The sequence below is a fragment of the Triticum urartu genome, chromosome 1A (genome assembly GCF_056163025.1).
Source record: "Triticum urartu cultivar PI428250 chromosome 1A, HENAU_Tu73, whole genome shotgun sequence".
Classification (NCBI taxonomy): Eukaryota; Viridiplantae; Streptophyta; class Magnoliopsida; order Poales; family Poaceae; genus Triticum; species Triticum urartu.
This window is the reverse complement of record NC_141873.1, coordinates 23990911-24011336: the sequence shown is the minus strand read 5'-3', so window position 1 is coordinate 24011336 and position 20426 is coordinate 23990911. Positions and strand designations below refer to the sequence as shown.

General features: G+C 45.5%; 1 protein-coding gene across 1 annotated transcript; it reads right to left on the bottom strand.

The window, feature by feature from the left end:
- Window positions 1-1296: 1296 nt before the first annotated feature.
- LOC147988651 (silicon efflux transporter LSI3-like) lies at window positions 1297-1951 on the bottom strand. Its single transcript, XM_087544441.1, has 2 exons — window positions 1823-1951; window positions 1297-1446 (listed from the first exon to the last, which is right to left on the bottom strand). The coding sequence occupies exons 1-2, from the start codon at window positions 1949-1951 to the stop codon at window positions 1342-1344; spliced, it is 234 nt and encodes a 77-aa protein (XP_087400567.1). The 3' UTR covers window positions 1297-1341.
- Between the last annotated feature and the right edge of the window lie 18475 nt (window positions 1952-20426).

The following is a 20426-nucleotide window of genomic DNA, read 5'->3' as shown; positions in this document are numbered from 1 at the left end:
AAGTCATGATTCCTATTACAAGAACATGATCAATCTCATACATCACATATATCATTCATCCACTACAAGAAATATGTCAACTTGTGACCACCACTATTGGTCACTGAATGGTCACAAATTTGCATTTGTGACCTTTTTGTGACCAAAAACATAAGGTCAAAAGCTGGCCGTCATAAACTGACTATAGCGACCTTTCTTCTGGAATGGTCGAAGACGTTTATGACCAAAATACGTCTACTGTGGCGTTTTGGTCACTAGCAACCTCCCCAGGCCACGTAGGCATCCAGTGTGGCAATCTGACGTGGCACAAGATTCAGCCCGGTCCAATTCGATTTTCTACATGGGCCTAGCCCAACAATTCGGCCTTTTTAATTTATTTTTTCTATCAATTTTTGATCAGCTTCATGGGACAAGCCCAACATTGCAGCCTTTTTTATTGTTGGGTTGTGGCCTTTTTGTCTAAACAAATTTAGTTTTTCTTTTATTGTTGGATGTGTCCCAATTGTTAGGTTCTGGTAACAGGTTTCCATTTGTCAGGTAAGTGGGTCCCATCTATCAGACCCATATTCTTCATATTTCAAGCAATATTTATATTGGCAGAGACAAAAACACACACAATACTTAAACAAGAGCAACCAGATCACATAATACAAGCTCTATCCGTGCCATTACAAAGGGCCATGTATAATACAATACTTTACAAGCTCTACAAGTGTAATATAGTACTACTTCTCATGCTCCTGGACTCGCTAGACTCTCTCATATTTCTATGCAACTTCAACAGGACAAAAACTTCGATAGTCAGGGCTGGAACCATAGTCAGATGACCAACATGCCGGACTCGCTCGACGGCGATAGTCAGGGCTGAGACCAAACAAAACAGCAACATGGCTTCATCTATCATCCTGTTACATGAATCAGAGAAGAATGCGAAAAACTGGGGCAAATATATTATGAACAGACCATTCAAGAAAAGGGCATGTATTTAGAATGATAACACAAATTCAGCTATTACCATGCTTTTTGTTGTCGAGCTAGTTAAAATGAGATAGTAGTTCATATAAGAAACAGAGACACAATATGAATATGCATGGCACATATGCAGGTTGTGCAAAAAACTGCACTACAACACATTGCGCCTGAAACAAAATACCATTCTACTATCACGACCATATATTCAACTGGCAAGATCTAACAATACTAGTCAGCACACACATACTAACATCACAAAGGCAGGAAATAATAAAGGGAACCAAGGAAGATACGTGTGGATGATAGTGTCGACGATGATCTGGATTGAGTTAGCATTGATGAGGAAGTGGATGGTGTCCATGGTGTGCTTTAGATGCACACAGCCATGAGCTTCTTGCCGCTGTTGCATCCGTTCGCTCGATGATGGGTACCAATGCATCCAAGTAGAACAAAACCACCAACATTAACCCACAGCTTCATGTACAAGCAAGTATATATCAAGTGACAGTGAAAACAAGTTGAGAAAAACACTGTAAATATCTATTTCATGTCATGCAATATTCAAACCGAATAAACCTATGCCTACGAAGGTGAAATTTACAAAGAAAGCACTCATCAGGTAGCATGCATACAAAATCTCTGTGTTAGCAGTAGTAAAACTCATGGAGTACCAAGTTAACAACTTTGAGTCAGAAAAGCTAGAAGTGTCTCTTAAGAGAGACCAGAACTTAGAATTAAGGCACATATCATATTCTGAACAGCATCAGCACCATGGTAGTAACAGTTAACAGTAGTAGGACATCAATGGGGCACAACTTATTTAACTACAGACGGATGGACAGACAATTACCTTCTCGAGGCAGGGGTGATTGTCCTTGAAGTCGAGGAAGATGAGCGTGAGGGCGACGCTAATGGCACTCCAGGACATGTTGAGGCCGAGCAGCAGTGCCACAAGCATGCCCAAAGTGATGGTGTACATGCCAAAGGTGATTTTCTCCCCAGATTTAGTGCATGGAACAGCTCCCTTCCATTCCCAACAGCAGCAAGGTACTGGTGCTACTGCCGTGCAAAGAAAAATCTTCTAAGCATGATAGAATGCTGGGATGGCAGGAAGTGAAAATCCTGTCTAACAACATGAGCAGAGCACTAGTTACAAGCATGATAGAAGGCTGGGTGAAGAATATACGAAACTGAACCAATCAATTCAATTCAAAGGGTGTATCTTGTGTAAATGATGCTAGCAATCTCAGTTATATATATATAGCAGAAATTTTATTAGATAATCCTAACTCCATACTTAACAGGTATTCATTCCTTAAAATACTCAATAGAGAGTATTCCCTGCCACAAGCAGCAAGATGAGCGGGGTTTGGGCGAGATCCAGCGAGGTGCAGGGATGCTCGTTGGGTAACTAGTACCTGGATGTATGGAGTGAGGAGGGAGAGCTGCAGCATACTAATCTTGGGCGTGAAGAGTGGAAACTACCATATATTGCCCAGGAATTGAACCCAGCTTGACATGCATGCTGCAATTCAACTCCATTGGTTGTCACAGAGATAAGATGAAAATCAACATTGTTTTGTTTGCCACTTATTGATGAAGCTACTAATCAGGATTAAATGCAGACAACAGTAGTAGTAGTAGTAGTAGTAGCATAGCAGTATATATTTTAATTTGACTAAACTGAACCAACACCACAAGTCTGCATACAATGAAGTTACTAGGTAGGGATCATATAACATGAGGCAGATGGATGATTAGCAAACATGCTGGGTGGCCAAGAAATGAACAGCATATAAAATACTCCTACTACTTTAGTAGTTAAGATGATGAGAAAAAGGACAGCACACCGAGGCACTGTTGTTCCATCGAGCTCGACCATGTGCAGGCTTCATCATCGCCGTGGAGGTCCCGGTGGTCGTCCTGGTCCATGGAGTGTGAATCTTATTATTTCATTTCAGAGAACGTTAAACACAAATGGCATGTATATGGATCACTGTGGACAAGAAAACTTCAGTAATAAATATGAACAAGGCCTACTATAGTATAGCAGGTAAAGAGTTAGCTTAACTCAAGTATTGGTGACTAATAGACCTATTATTTCATACAGATGGGTCACCATAAATGTAACTAATAGACCTATTATTTCGCATATACACATGACCATCATCGCACAAGTATGCCCACTGCCTGAGCTCAGGTAAAACAAATAGATCCAACCCCGCAAAAAAATAGATCCAACCTAAGCACATTCATGTTCTTACAGTAGCACAAGCTGTAACCAAGCGCACCTTATTGGCTCATAAAGCCACATTGGGATGACAAAAAAGAAACCAGATATCCAGCAAGCGTGCCTCACACTACAGGAATCAGCTACTTTGCTGTCAGCCATGGCGGACGGCAAAGGCATGGATGGCTGACGGCAAAGGTCTTTGCCGTCCGCCACGGACGGCAAAAGGTGACGGCAAAGTAAGGTTCAGCAATGAGGTACTTTGCCGTCTGCTTCGGGCGGCTGACGGCAAAGGAGCCTTTGCCATCAGCAGCAGACGGCAAAGAGTGCAGACGGCAATAAGTGCGCTGTTACTCCGTTAGGTGGCTAACGGCAGGCCTTTGTTGTCCGCCGCTGACGGCAAACTTCGGAAGGCCTTTGCCGTCCGCCGTGTGATGTCAGCCGACGTCACTACACGGCAGGCCTTTGCCGTCCGCCACGGACGACAAAGCCTTTGCCGTCAGCCACTATAGGCAAACTGACCAAATTGGTCAGCCTCCCAGGAAGCACAGCTGCCTGCCACGTGGCCTCTTTGCCGTCCGCTGCTGATGGCAAAGAGCTCTTTGCCGTCGGTGGCAGACGCCAAAGAGCCTGCATATTGGCTCTTTTTTTTCTGTTTTTTTGAATCCAACAATTTTCAGAGCAAATATATATGACATATATAGATATATTTCCATATCAGATATCCAACACATAAGTTTCATATCACATATCACATAAGTTTCATCCATACACATTGTTCATACCTAAGCAAGTTCCATCCATATACATATTACAATAGGAAGTTCCATCATAGCAAGCTAGATACAATGCAAAGTTTCATGAAAGGAAAAGCAAGCACTCCATCATAGCAAGCTAGGTTCCATGAAGTTAATGAAATCTGCAAAATGGTAAATAAGAAAGTTAGAAATAGGTGACTAGAACAAGAAGAAGACTAGAACAAGAAGTATATGTCATTTATGAGCTAACTTAGTTGAAATGGATCATATATGAGCTAACTAAGTTGAAATGGGTTGTTTATGAGCTAACTTAGTTGAAATGGATCATTTATGAGATAACTTAGTTGAAATGGGTCATTTATGAGCTAACTAAGGTGAAGGGCATCGTTTTTGAGCTAACTAAGGTGAAATGAATAGTTTTTGAGCTAACTAAGGTGAAATGGATCATTTATGAGCTAACTAAGGTGTTTTTGAGCTAATTAAGGTGAAATGGATCTTTTTTGAGCAAACTTAGGTGAAATGGATCATTTAAGAGCTAATTTAGGTGAAATGGATCGTTTTTAGCTAACTTAGGTGAAATGGAACGTTTAGGAGCTACTGTAGGTAAATTGGGTCATTTTAGAGCTAACTTGGATAAACTGGATCATTTATAAGCTAACCTAGGTAAGATGGGTCATTTTGGAGCTAACCTAGGTAAAATGGATCGTTTATGAGCTAACTAAGTTAATTATGCAATTTTTGACATAAGTAAGCTAAGTACATATCGTTTTAGAGCTAACTTGGGTAGAATGGATGGTTTATGAGGTCAGTAAGCTTATTAAGTCATTTTGGAGGAAAAGAAGCTAACTCTAGGTCATTATGGTAAGCATATTGGAGGAAATAAAGCTAAGTCTAGGTCTTTATGCATTTGTTAAGCAAAACACTAGAGAAATTTACCGTGATCACGGAGGTGTAGGACCGGGCAGGCTCACGCCGGTAGCTGGAGAAGGAGTGGGCTGGCTCTCGCCGGTAGCTGGAGAAGGATCGTGCGATGCGTTTCTGGAGTTAAGCTGCACCAAAGATCATTTCCAATGTCTCGTTAGCATTATGACACTCAAATGTTAATACTAGCAAGTAATGTCCATTCAAATTAAACTCACCGTGCTCCCAGGAGCAATCACTGGCATCGGCAGAGCGGTCTGACCGGACTTCTCGCACACAGACTGCACATTTGGTTTTCACAACAGAGTCATACTAGTTAGTAATGAGACTCAAATGTTAAGACTAGCAAGTAATCTGCAGAAGAAACTTACCACAAGGAGCTCGTACATGGCCCTTGCCTGCATGTCATTCCGTGCCCTCTCCTCCTCCAACATCTTTGTTGTCCTCTCCTCCAACTCCTGCTGCCTCTCCGCCGCCTCCGCCAGAAGTTTCTTCGTTCTATCTCTCTCACTCTGTATAGCAGCCTGCAACACCACTCACATGACCATTTGTAATCATTGATGGAAGCGCACACAATGTAATGGAGAAAGATAGCTGAGTACGTATAACTAACCTTGAAGGCGAGTTGGACTGGCCGTTCACGAGGCCTTATCTCAGGAGCGGAGCTCGACTGGTGCGCCTTGATCTCCGGGAGAGTGCTAGGACAACGGATAAGTCCATCTCCCATGGCTATGGAGCCATGGGACCTCCCGCCACCAGATATCATCAGCAGCTCTGTACCAATGGGACCCTGGCTCGGGTTAAATTCCTCCCCTTTCCTCGCCTTCCCCTGATCTCTATATTGCACGAGCTTGTCGTGGGCGGAGATGTTGGTGAAGTTCTTTGGATCATCAAGGTCAGACGCAGAGAATGCCTTGACTTTCTTGTAAGGGCCAGTGTGGGCCATGGCATACAGGTCGTACACCTCTGGCACCTTATCCGCCTTATTGTAGCGTGCCTGAAAGAGAGAAACAAAGTAAATTAGTAATTAAAGGGCTAAAGCTAGTATGATGAATGAATTGCATGAATCATGAAGCAAACCACATACCCAGTTCCGCCCGTACTGAAATAATTTGGAGCTGCCTTGGTGGTGTGGCACACCTTCCATTTGGGCACGTTTGTCCTTGGCCTCTTTGTGGGTGGCCAGCCATTCTTCTGAGCACCACGCATTGACCAACACCTCCCAACAATCTACACACCATCTCGGAGGGGCCTAAGTTAGCAAATAGAAACTTGAGCGCTAAGGCTATGAATTACTAAATGATGGAAGTAAGTACAAGGCCTTAAGAATTACCTTCATGTACTTCTCCTTACTCAAGAACTTATCGCGGCACTCCTGCTTGGGCTTCTTGATACCACGCCCGGCATAGTAGTCTCGAACAGCCTGCACCCGAACCTCATGCTGCAAGTTCTGAAGTAGGCGCTTGCACTCCTTGTGGATAACATGATCCGCCTCCTCCTCGTATCCCTCCTCACACCTATAGAATGTCTGCAATCATATGAGACGATACTGATTAGTACAATTAATAACTAGCTAGTTGAAGATTTTTAATTGTGTAAAGGAGCAATTACCCAGAACTTTTTGATCACGACGTCTGCCCTCGTCTTGCACAAGACACCGTCAATAATCTCACCCGGCGGGGCCGGGGCAGCCAAGTAGTGCTCCCAAGTCAATCCAACCTCTAGAAGCCGACCCTCACCAGGCAACGTGAAAAACCCCAGGAAGTTTTTCCAAATCAGAACTCCAAGGATGGAGTTGGGCCGGCGGACACTTTCATGGTGGTCCCAACCCCTGCAGCATGACATGGCCAACACATCAGTTATTTGAAGAAACGTGAATGCAGAAGGTACAAAAAGATTAAATGCACTTACCTCTCCCCATCAGGGAAAATCAACCACCTCTGCTCGCGGGTCGCCGGCAAGGACGGGAGCCGTGTAGCACCACGCTGGTAGACGTTGCCCCCCTCTCCCCCTCCTCATCAGTCGGCTCCCCGCCATCATCAGCATGGCCACTCGGCTCCCCGCCATCCTCAGGCTGACCCGACCAGGTACCCCATCCAGACGTGTGATCCTCCGGGGTCTCGTGGGCCCAAGTCTCGTGGGCCGAAGGCCCGTCGACCTGAGGCTCATGGGCCGAAGACTCGTGGACCGGAGGCTCGTGGACCGGAGTCCGTGCAGCATCCTCCTCAGACGAGTCCACCCTAGCAGTCACGTGCTCGGGTGAAACAGCTGGGGGCGGTGGCGAGGAAGGCGCCGTAAGAGTCACCCTACCTCCTCTCCCGCGACCACGTGCTCCACCTCCTCTCTTCTTCTTACCTCGTCCCCTGCTGGGCACCCCGGTCGACGAAGAAGGGCCCGGCGGTGTCGCCAAACTGTCCAGCAACGCTCGGCGGAGAGGTGCGTGTGGAATGGAAGACCTCGCACCACGCGCCGACGAAGAAGGGGCCTCGGCGCGCTCCCGACCAGCGCCCACCATCTTTAAACACCTGCCATGACAAAGAATAAACGAAATTAGTACAACATAAAAAAAGTGCCGACATGAATAATAATATGTATATCACTTAAGTGTATCATCATCAAGTACAACATAAAAAAATTGAATACCTGACACTACTAATAATCTCGATCAGTATCATCAATAAATGCATAATCATCATCATCACTATAATCAATGATGGGCTCATAGGGTTCATTGGCATCAACATGTGCAAGGCCACCTTGACGTAATCGGTCAAGCATTGACAGGTCATCCGCAGCAGTAACCTCTTCTTGTTCCGGCTCTTCTTGTTCCTCCTCTGGGGTGATGTCGGATTCATTGTCGCTGTCTACTTCAATGTTTTGGGGTGAAGTATAGCGGTTCTTGAAACGCTTTTTGGAAAGACGTGTCTCTTGGAAGAATTCTCCTTCATATGTGTCTGGGTTAATGTGAGGTTCATAATCCTCTTCTTTTGGGGGAGAAAGTCTAGCACGTGGCGGCACTTCATAAACGACATCCCAACCTTCCAGATTTGGATTAGTTTGGTAGGCCCACGGTAGATAGAATACTTGGGTCACCTGTTGAGCCATAATATAGACATCAGGAACATCTAAATGAGTGCTTTGGTTGATTTCAACTAGCCCTATATGTTCATGAGTCCTTCTAGTCTCCTTCGGCTGAAACCAATAACATTTGAAGACTACGACATTCGGTGGGTTTTCACCATAGAACAGAAGTTCATAAATTGCTTGAACTCTCCCATAATACTTGGTGCCTCCTTCGCCGATAGCAGATACACAACAATTTGTAGAATTTCGGTCGGCCATAGATAGCTCTTTGCCATAGGTACGAAAGCGATACCCGTTGATGTCGTACTTGTCAAATGAACGGACCTTATAGTCAAAACCATTAGCGACTTGTCTCAATTCGGCGTCCATAGACTCTGAATTAGCCTACAAGTTTAATATGAAAGGATTGTTGCATTATGCACAAATTAGCGAATGAAATGAAATAGTCTAATAGAAATTACTGTTTGTTTGAACCAAGAGATGAAACCGGGATAGCCACCTCCTTGCTTTGCGAGAAGCTCATACTCTTCGACGGAATCCTTTTGGATCTCCGCTCCATACAAGAATATGGCGACATATCGACTGTATGAAATATCCGGGAATAAGAGTAGTTCAAAGGAAATAGAAGTTGCGAAACAATGTACCGAGAACTTACTCGATGTATGGCCGCACTTCTATCAGGTTGTTGAAGATATACAACGAAATGGTCCGCCATTCTTCGTTATCCAAAGATACTGGATGTGAAACACTAGCTGGTGCGAGATTCCCTTTGAATAGGCTGAGGTTGGATCCACCCTTTTTAGGCTCGTCAGCATTGTACCGAGGCTTCGGATTATACAAATGACGATTTTTGGCTTCGTAGTGCGCTGTTACGAAGTTTGCCACCTCCTCTATGATGAATGCCTCAGCCATCGATGCTTCAATTCTACGTTTATTTTTACATTTTTCTCGAAGCGTCTTCTGCATCCTCTCAGTTGGGTAGCACCAACGATTTTGCACGGGCCCCCCCAATCTTGCCTCGGTCGGGAGATGCAAAATCAAATGCTGCATTGGATTAAAGAAGCCCGGTGGAAAGATCTTCTCTAACTTGCAGATCAACTCCGGCGCCAACTCTTCCATTTCTTCTAGCACGCCAGGCGATAGTTCTTTCGCACAAAGAACACAGAAGAAATAGCTGAGTTCTGCCAGTACTAGCCATTCATCCTCAGGGATGAAGCCACGCAACATCACTGGCATTACCCGCTCAATCCATATGTGCCAATCATGACTCTTGAGACCAAATATCTTCAGTTTATCAAGATTCGCTCCCCTCTTTAGATTCGCTGCATACCCATCGGGGAACATCAACTGCTGTTGCACCCACAAGAGAATTTCCCTCATAGCTGGCCTTCCAAGATTGAACCATGCCTTTGGCTTCGTCCAGTTCTGCTTTCCTTTCGGTTCTTTCATGTTTTGTAACAGCCTATCACATAGCGCCTCCAGATCGACTCTAGCCTTAGTATTATCCTTTAACTTCCCATCTATGCCGAACAATGTACCAAAAAGTGCCTCGGCAATATTCTTCTCAGTGTGCATCACGTCGATGTTGTGTGGGCAAAGGAGGTCTTTAAAGTAAGGCAGATCCCATAAGCATGTTTTGTGAGTCCACACGTGCTTAGTATTATACCCCTTGAAGTACCCTGGACGTTGTGGATCTGGCTTGAGAGCGTTTAACTGATCTAGGGTCTGTTGGCCTGTCAATGCAGGTGGTGCAGAGTTTTTGACAACTCTACCCCTGATGAAGTTCTTCTTGTCTTCCCTGAACTTATGGCGAGGATCCAGGAACTGTCTATGCATGTCGAAGCAAGAAAACTTGCGACCGGCTTGAAGCCAACGAAACTCAAGAGCTCCCTTGCATGTGGGGCACAGGAACCTTCCATGCACACACCAGCCAACGAATAGCGCATACGCCGGCAAGTCATGCGTCGAGTACATGTACCAGACACGCATTATGATGTTCCGTTTGCTAAAGGCGTCGTATGTCTTGAACCCATTATCCCAGGCTTCTTGCAATTCGTCCTTAAGCGGCTGCATGTACACATTCATATTTTTTCCTGGATAGTTGGGTCCTGGAATTATCAACGTCAAGAAAATGTTCTTTCTTTGCATAATCTGTCCGGGGGGGAGATTGAGTGGAAAGACAAATATGGGCCAACAACTGTATTGGGCTGCCGTCATAACAAACACACTGAACCCATCCGTGCTGATGCCGACTCGAGGATGCCTCGGATCTGCCGCTTTGTCAGCATGTAATTCATCAAACTTTTTCCACGCAACACCATCCGATGTGTGTACCATCATCAGATTCCCATCTGCATCTAGTTCGGTTCTTTTGCCTGTTTTGTGCCATGTCATCTGTCTGGCCATCTCTTCGACCATGAAAAGACATTGAAGTCTTGGTACGATTGGCATATACCGAAGAACACTAACGGGGATTTTGGTCTGTGTCTTCTCACCCATACCGTTGTCTACCACAATATACCTGGAAGACATGCAAATGGGACAATAGTTCAAGTCTGCATAGTCAAGCCTAAATAAGGCACATCCTTTCTCACAGGCATGTATCTTCTCATAGGGCATCTTCAGTGCACGGAGGATTTTGTCCGACTTGTACAGGTTTGCAGGCATTACATGGGCTTTGGGTAGAAAGCGTACAAATACTGTCATAATTGCGTCATAGCATTCTCTGCCCAAGTTGAACTGAGCCTTCAGAGCCATTACTTGTGAGATGGCATCCAACTGACAAAGCTCAGTGTGCTCGTGGAGCGGACGTTTCGAAGACTCCAACATTTCATTGAAGGCCTTTGCAGATTCCTCCATCTCCTTGTCCGAATCCCGAGCATCATCATAGCCTTGCACCATGTTTTCCATCCCGGTACCATGCTCGTCGGTGCGACGACGATCCACCTCAGCTCGGTCACGTTGGGCAGACTCACCATGAAATGTCCACACCGTATAATCGGGCGTAAAACCACTCTTCTGCAGGTGTTTGCCCATTTCAGCCTCTGTCTTCTTTTCCCAATTGCCGCACCGGAAACAGGGGCACCAGGTTTTCTTTTGGCCATTTGCAAATGCGGCTTGCACAAACCCCTTAGTTTTTGTGAACCATTCAGCGCTCCATTTGTTCTGACCAGTGTGACCGGTATACATCCACGCACGGTCACTCATCTTGACTTTCAGAGCTACTGGGCACACAACAATTATATATGTAATTCGCCATGTATATATTCATCAGTTGATCTACTTTGTCAATTTTATTACGTCCATGCAACCTACACTCTAACAGGTAATGATAGGTCCTAATCCCACCCGTGTATGTGTAGATTAGGTTCATTTTCCCATGCTATGCTCTGGATCCGACGCAAAATTTCGGCAGCACCTCCCCGCTGTTCTCCTGATACACGTCTCTGCAATAAACAGAGAGGATGTGTACCCGGAGAACAACATGGGAGGCACCGACGAAATATATGCGTCGGATCCGGAGCAAAGCACATGGGAAAACGAACCCAATCTACACATACTCGGGCTGTCCATGGATAGCGTTGGACAATTCGAAAGAATCAAGGTTATAAATATGCAAATGCATGCATATTTATAACTATGACGCTTTCGAACGGGAGACACATATTGGTTACGCATACTGATGATTCAAGACACATATATAGCTAGCTATCAAGTTTCATCGGAATAGATCAAATAATTAATGGGGGAGGAGGACTTGTCATTTGTGCTCACCCACGAACGAAGGGGCAGAGCTCGTCAAACGCACGGCGAGGTTGTCGAACACCAAACCTCGCAGCGATGAAACAACTGCACATTTAAAACTACACGATCAACACAATTATATATGATGTTTTTCATAACAAAATCGAAAAATATATGACCTAACTAATAATTCACAAATATATGACCTTGTCGGCCTCTGGAAGGCCAAAGAACACCTTTTCGGGAGGTGTCGGTGGTCGGGGTGTCCTGTCGGTGTCGGGGTGCCGTGTCGGGGTCGGGGTGCTGTTTCAGGGTCGGGGGGTCGGGGTGTCGTGTCGATGTCGGGGTAGTGCCGTGTCGCTGTCGGGGTGTTGTTTTGGGGTCAGGGTGTGGTGTCGGGGTCAGGGTGTCGGGTCAGGCTCGGGGTCGGGGTGTCGGGTCAGGCTCGGGGGGTCGGGGTGTCGGGGTTGGGGTCGGGGTGTCGGGGTCGGGGTCGGGATCGGGGTCGGGGTGTCGGGGTCGGGGTGTCATGTCGGGGTGCCGGGTCGGGGTCTTTTTTCCTTTTCTTCTTCTTCCTCTTCTTCCTTTTCTTCCTTTTCTTCCTTTTTTTCCTTCTTCTTCTTCTTCTTCTTCTTCCTCCTTTCCTTTTTCCTCTTCTTCTTCTCCTCCTCTCCTGTTTTTTTCTTCTTCTTCTTCCTCTTCTTCTTTTTTCTTATCCTCCTCCTCTTCTTCTTCTTCCTTTCTTTTTTCCTCTTCTTCTTCTCCTCCTCTCCTATTTTTTTCTTCTTCTTCTTCCTCTTCTTCTTTTTTCTTCTCCTCCTCCTCTTCTTCTTCTTCCTTTCCTTTTTCCTCTTCTTCTTCTCCTTCTCTCCTGTTTTCTTCTTCTTCTTCTTCCTCTTCTTCTTTTTTCTTCTCCTCCTCCTCTTCTTCTTCTTCTTCCTTTCCTTTTTCCTCTTCTTCTTCTCCTCCTCTCCTGTTTTTTTCTTCTTCTTCTTCCTCTTCTTCTTTTTTCTTCTCCTCCTCCTCTTCTTCTTCTTCCTTTCCTTTTTCCTCTTCTTCTTCCCTCCTCTCCTGTTTTTTCTTCTTCTTCTTTTTCTTTCCTAAAACTGAACTAAACCTAAATCTAATCTAAACATAAACCTAGAACTAAAAAAACAGAAGAAAAAAAAGGAAAAAACTAAATCTGAACCTAAAACTAAACTAAAACTAAACCTAAAACTAAAACTAAACCTAAAACTAAAACTAAACATAAACCTAAAACTAAAAAAATAGAAGAAAAAAAGGAGAGGTAGAGCTCACCTGGGCCGGTGGAGGAGGTGGCCGGTGGAGGAGGGGGGCGGGGCGGCCTGGGGCGGCGGTGCCGGTCCCAGGGCGGTGGGGCGCCGGGGGGGGGCCGCGGCGCGGCGGGGGCGACGGGGCGGGCGGCCGGTGGAGCGACGGCGCCCGGGGCGGTGGGGCGCGGGGGGGGGGGGTCGCCGGGGGGCCTGGGCACGGCGGCGCCGAGACGGGGCGGGGGGCCGGGGCGACGGGGCGGTGGGCCGACGCGGCGGGGGGACGGTGGGGCGGCGGGGCGGTGGTGCGACCGGGCGGCGGCGAGTGGTGGGGGCGGCGGCGCGCGTGTGTGGGAGGGAAACAGAGAGAGAGGGGGGGGTGGGGCGCGTCGGTCGTTAGATACGTTTAATCTTTGCCGTTCGCCACCTTTGCCGTCCGCTAATGTGCTCTTTGCCGTCCGCTAGCGGACGGCAAAGAGGGGGGCCGTTAAGTATTTTTTAACCAGCTCCTCAGCGGACGGCAAAGATTCTTTGCCGTCAGCTAGCAGACGGCAAAGAACAGGCTGATGGCAAAGGCTTTCTTTGCCATCAGCCTATTCTTTGCCGTCTGCTTTCAGGTAGCTGATGGCAAAGAGCTGGCAGATGGCAAAGTAGCTGATTCCAGTAGTGTCAGCTTATGGAAGCATAAGTTGTCAACAGCCCTTAACATGACGCTGAATGATAGCTCAGCAAACATGGCATACCACAAGGAACTGAGACAGCATGGTCGCACCGGCGTTGCACAAAAATATACTCCAGGCTAGACAAGCAGATGTAGAAGGAAAAAGAATTCAAATGCAGCAACAAAAGGATGTTCTCAAGCCCATATATTATTACTGACTCATAATATCAATATCACACTCCGATTCGGAATAACTCGTCATATCACACAGCAGTGTTTAAATCAGTTCCACATAGAGATCCCAGAAGAGAGAGCGCCCACATGGGCGTTAACAATATTTACGGGGCTATCAGATATGAGCAGCCCTTGACAACTGACGGCGAAGTGAGTGAACATTGCATGAGCCGTACCTGCATAATAGAGAGAATAGAGTAAGATGTTAGTGTTCAAGAATTAAAGGAAGGCTCCTTCTCTAATGCATGATACGCACACTCGTGCGTATTCCCAAAAAATAATTAAAGGAAGGATAGGTCTTGACTATGAGCTATCTCTGCAATGCATTTGTTCACTCACTGTTACTTAACATATTCTACAGTGATGCTAAGCTACTGACTAATAGTTCCGGAAAAAATTAGTGTACTCCGTCCACAAATACTCACTCAGCAAACAACAATACTGTGTCATGAAGATGACCTTCTAATGCTACTGCTTGCCAATATGAAAAAAGTTGCAACACAGTGCCAATAAGAATGTTAGTCGACACAGAGATGGATACCTTTACGGTGATAAATCTGTGTGCAATTTTACTGGAATGTGTGGTGTGTCAGCAGTGGCACATTAGTCACCTTGATTGGCGACTAATAGACCTATTATTGGTGACTAATAGACCTATTATTTCATATAGATGATACACAGGCTTAAGGTAACTCAGATGGGTCACCTTCACCCTGCCCCTGCTGAAGGTGAAGTCCTCGATTCTGTGGCCACTGAAGAAATCCGCCACCTCCTGCAGCACCGGTGGCTTGTGCAGGTCAAACTCGTGCGTGCATCCGGAACACCTACGAACCACGCAGAAGAAGAGTCAGCTCACACGCATGCACGTACCGAAGTGGTACACAATATCTTGTGGAATCGAAAGGAATCGAAGCGGCAAGAACCAAACTGTTGGAGAGACGAGATCGACGGATCACTCACGTGGCGGAGGTCGGCCTTGAGGGGCGTCGTGGCCTCCGGGGACGACGAGGCCGCCATCGTCACCGCGGAGGCAGTCACCCGCGAGGGCGGTCGTCAGGCTTGGCTTGGACATGCTTGACCTTGGAGAGGATCTCCCACGGCCGCCATTGCTGATGCTGCTGCTGGATCTGAGCTTCGGGGATTGGGGATCGGGGATACGAAACCCTAGCTACAGCGGAGGAGGAAGAAGAGCTGGGAGCAGGAGCGAGGTTCGGGTGCAGCTCGAGGGAAGGAGGGCGCCGCCGGTGACAGAAAGGAAGGAGGGCGCCGCCGGTGCCAGCGCGAGGGAAGGAGGGCGTGAAGCGAGGGGTCAGGGAGAGGCCGATCTGGATCGGGGACAGAGATAGGGAGGCGGCGGGCGGAAGGAAGGGACGAGAGGTGAGAGAGAGGTAGGGTTTGGTGCGGTGGGTTTTTTCCTTTCTTTGCATGGACGGATGGATGGACGTTGGACTGCTAGTAATGGATGGTAGGATGTCTGCCATCTCATCGGTCCGTGCCACAAATGGTTCCACCAATCACAATGTAGTACACACTTTGACGATTTTATAACCATCTAAATTGGTCGTAATCAATTAAATAATATGCTAAATCATGTCACCTATTTTATAACATCATAGAATTAGAAAAAAAAAAGAACAATAGCATCGTGTCACAGGTGAGACTTGTTTTTCAGAAAAATAACAAACCTGGAATAATACAAAAATCTTTAAAAATTGATCTGAAAAATGAGTTTTATTTGCAAAAAAACATTTTCAACCTTTGGAGTGTCGAAAATGGTATATATTTTTTGAAGCACCTACCAATATTTGTTGCAAAATGGCACCACTCTATTTTTCAATAATATTAGATCATATTTTAGGTACAATTGACCAAATGCTTGTGTCTCAATAGCTGTCTATCCACCTCTCGTCAATAATTGAGGAGGTTTTTCAAGTGCCCATTTTTCATTTTTCGAGTGTCCAAAAGGGTTTTTTTGTGAAGAAGCTACCAAATAATTGTTGCGAAATTGGACGAAATCATTTTTCTAAAATGCTATGCCATATTTAATGCAAAATTGACCAAATGGTTGGGTGTAAAGAGTTTTGATCCTCTTCTCGTGAAAAAGACAAATTTTCGCCAATTCTGCTGGAAGCGAGTCAAATTTGAACTGTAGCTGCCTTATAGTTTGCTCTTTATTTTTTCCAAAACTCATTTCTAGGTACATAAGTATCTATTTAATCAGAGAAACACCAAAAAAATTCCAAGATTCAACAACTAGCTAGGAACGGTCATTCCCGCCGTTTTAACCGCATTTTGAAACGGGCATAAAAAATTCAAAAAAAATCAAAAAATTGGGAAACCTTCGCATTGTGTCATTATATGTGGCCAAGTTCCCAGGAAAAATAACAAACTTGTAATACGGCAATTATTTTAAAAAAGTGTTCTCAGAAACGAGCTATCACGTGTGGAGATCAATGGCTTTCAAGCCAAATGATCAATCTTATGGCCACATTCATGGCATAGTTTGTTCAAATGATCTCATATTGTGCACAAGGGTGCATATTGGAATGACAAACAATATTGCCTAAGGAAGTTTTCATTTTCCTTGGACGGAAAAACCATTTTCAATTTTTCGAGTGCCCAAAAGGGGTTTTTTTGTGAAGGACCTCTCAAATAATTGTTGCAAAATTGGACCAAATCATTTTTCTAAAATATTAGGCCATATTTAATGCACAGTTGACCAAATGGTTGGGTGTAAAGAGTGTTGATCCTCCTCTCGTGAAAAAGACAAATTTCCGTCGATTCAGTAGGAAGCGGGTCAAATTTGAACTGCAGCTGCATCATAGTTTGCTATTTATTTTTAAAAAAAATCATTTCTAGGTACATAAGTATCTATTTAATCACAGAAACACCAAAAAAATTCCAAGATTCAACCACTAGCTAGGAACGGTCATTCCCGCCGTTTTGACCGCATTTTGAAACGGGCATAAAAAATTCAAAAAAATCAAAAAATTGGGAAACCTTCGCATTGTGTCATTATATGTGGCCAAGTTCCCAGGAAAGATAACAAACTTGTAATATGGCAATTATTTTAAATAAGTGTTCTCAAAAACGAGCTATCACGTGTGGAGATCAATGGCTTTCAAGCCAAATGATCAATCTTATGGCCACATTCATGGCATAGTTTGTTCAAATGATCTCATATTATGCACAAGGGTGCATATTGGAATGACAAACAATATTGCCTAAGGAAGGTTTCATTTTCCTTGGACAGAAAAACCATTTTCAATTTTTCGAGTGCCCAAAAGGGTTTTTTTTGTGAAGGACCTCCAAAATAATTGTTGCAAAATTGGACCAAATCATTTTTCTAAAATATTAGGCCATATTTAATGCACAATTGACCAAATGGTTGGGTGTAAAGAGTTTTGATCCTCCTCTCATGAAAAAGACAAATTTCCGCCGATTCAGTTGGAAGAGGGTCAAATTTGAATTGCAGCTGCCTCATAGTTACATAAGGACCTATTTAATCATAAATACATGGTTTGGTGGCGATACGTCGAGGTTTGGGCGGTGGCCGAGGGCCCTAACTCTAGAGCGCGTAAACTCGCATGCCGGTCGCATGGTCACCGCGTGACCGTAATGTTGCCATGTGTTCTGGGCGGCCTAGGCATGTCTAGTGGGTTGGGAACTCCCCAGGTTGGTGCTAGGAAGAAAATTACAACATAACATTCTCACGAGGAGACCGATCGATGCTCAAACATGAATTAGCAGCCAAGTGTTTGATTAGCGGTACGGGAAATGCACATGGACAATGGGCGTGAGTTTTGGCTGAGGCTGATCATCTACTAACGAGAATGTCTTCACAAATGTTTAGCTCAAAAGGAGGATCCTAGGTGGTACTTGCTTTGCAAAGTACCACGCTGGACAAAAATATGAATGTTGAAGATGGGCTCAAAATAATGAATGGAGTGAGCTGAAATTTTGTGGAGGATTGTTATTTGGGCACAGGAAAGCATTGTAGAAAATTGATACCATTTGGACATGCCAAAGTAGTACTTCCTTCACAATGCTCTTCTATGGACAGAAACTTGGGAAAACTAGTGAGAGAGATTGGATGAATGAAATGAGCTCAAAATTGGGGTAGGTAAGTTACTTAGGTATGGTCATGCGCTGGTAAATTTTCAGATCATTTGGGTAAGCCTAGCTAGTACTTACTTCACAAAGCTTCTCTCGAGGTAGAAACTTTGGAAATTTCCCGAGAAAGATTTACTAGGAAAATTGAGCTGAATATTATCATGTGGCAATGATTTGGGTATGGAAGAGTGCCCGAAAAGTTTGAGGGTAATAGGAGGGGTCTATATAACACTTGCTTTGCAATGTGCCAATTTGGCCATAAAATATAAATTGAACCTGGGCTCACATAGATGATTTGACTGAGCTGCAATTTGGAGGAGGGTGATAATTTGGGCATATGAAGGAACTGTATAAATTTCATGTCATTTAGAGATATAAAAAAGGTACTTCCTTCACAATGCTTCTAGGTGACAAAAACTTTGGAAATTTCCCGAGGAAGATTTGCTAGGTAAATGGAGCTGAATTTTGTCATGCGGTAATGATTTGGATAGGAAAGAGTGCCCAAAAATTCCAAGGGAATCAAGAATATATAAATAGCACTTCCTTCATAAAGTGTTGTTGTGAACAGAATAGGAAAATGAATATTGTTGAATTAGTTTTGAACTAGGCAAGGAAGGATTTTTACATATTTGATGAAGATATGCCCGAAAGAATTTATGAGATTTTTTTGGGAATTTTGGGAATGATAGAAATATAGGTTGCTTCACAACCTAGGGCAAAAACTGCCACATGGACATGACACATAGGCAAAACTGATGAGATGGCGCCTAGTAATCACAACCCACCACAATCTACAAGGCTATGACCATCTATATTGGTCAGTAACAACTAGAAATAAGGCAGCGGACTAGCACTGTTTGCTTTGTGACCATTTCGTGTAAGGAAATTACGACCTTTCTGACCAAAATGGTCGCAATGGTTTAGGGTTTGGAGCCCCCTGAATAGCTTTTGACCAATTGGTCTAAAATGGTCATAAATTTATGACCAATTCTTCGAGGGTCACTGACAGAAGGTCATAAGTTGACATATTTCTTGTAGTGATCACATCCTTTTGGCCATATCACATCACACGGCACATGCTGCAAAAACAAGTTAGACGTCCTCTAATTGTTGTTGCAAGTTTTTACGTGGCTGCTATAGGTTTCTAGCAAGAACGTTTCTTACCTACTCCAAAACCACAATGTGATATGCCAATTTCTATTTACCCTTCATAAGGACCCTTTTCATCGAATCTGATCCGACTAAAGTGGGAGAGACAGACACCCGCCAGCCACCTTATGCAACTAGTGCATGTCAATCGGTGGAACCAGTCTCACGTAAGCGTACGTGTAAGATCGGTCCGGGCCGCTTCATCCCACGATGCCGCCGAATCAAGATAAGACTAGTAACGGCAAGCAAATTGACAATATCGACGCCCACAACTGCTTTGTGTTCTACTCGTGCATAGAAACTACGCATAGACCTAGCTCATGATGCCACTATTGGGGAACGTAGCAGAATTTTAAAATTTTCTACGCATCACCAAGATCAATCTATGGAGTCATCTAGCAACGAGGGAGAGGGGAGTGCATCTACATACCCTTATAGATCGCACGCGGAAGCGTTCAAGAGAACGGGGTTGATGGAGTCGTACTCATCGTGATCCAAATAACCGATGACCTAGCGCCGAACGGACGGCACCTCCGCGTTCAACACACGTACGGTTGGGAAGACGTCTCCTCCAACTTGATCCGGCAAGGGGGAAGGAGAGGTTGATATAGATCCAGTAGCACGACGGCGTGGTGGTGGAAGCAACGGTGATCTCGGCAGGGCTTCCCCAAGCTCAGGGAGAGGGAGGAGTGTCACGGGAGGGAGAGGGAGGCGCCAGGGGCTAGGGTGCGGCCGCCCTCCCTCCCCCCCACTATATATAGGGTCCCTAGGGGGGCGCCGGCCCTAGGAGATCCAATCTCCAAGGGGGGGCGGCGGCCAAGGGGGTGGCTTGCCCCCCAAGCCAAGTGGGGCGCCCCCACCCCTAGGGTTTCCAACCCTAGGCGCAGGGGGAGGCCCAAGGGGTGCGCACCAGCCCACTAGGGGCTGGTTCCCCTCCCACTTCAGCCCATGGGGCCCTCCGGCATAGGTGGCCCCACCCGGTGGACCCCCGGGACCCTTTCGTTGGTCCCGGTACAATACCGATTACCCCCGAAACTTTCCCGATGGCCGAAACTTGACTTCCTATATATAAATCTTCACCTCTGGACCATTCTGGAACTCCTTGTGATGTCCGGGATCTCATCTGGGACTCCGAACAACTTTCGGGTTACCGTATACTAATATCTCAACAACCCTAGCATCACCGAACCTTAAGTGTGTAGACCCTACGGGTTCGGGAGACACGCAGACATGACCGAGACGACTCTCCGATCAATAACCAACAGTGGGATCTGGATACCCATGTTGGC

What these genes read in the sequence shown, in the direction of transcription:
- LOC147988651 (XM_087544441.1), bottom strand. Translation starts at nt 1,951, where the DNA reads ATGTACACCATCACTTTGGGCATGCTTGTGGCACTGCTGCTCGGCCTC. An exon ending in ATCACCCCTGCCTCGAGAAG is followed by an intron (nt 1,447 to 1,822) that starts GTAATTGTCTGT and finishes TTGTACATGAAG; the next exon opens with CTGTGGGTTAATGTTGGTGG.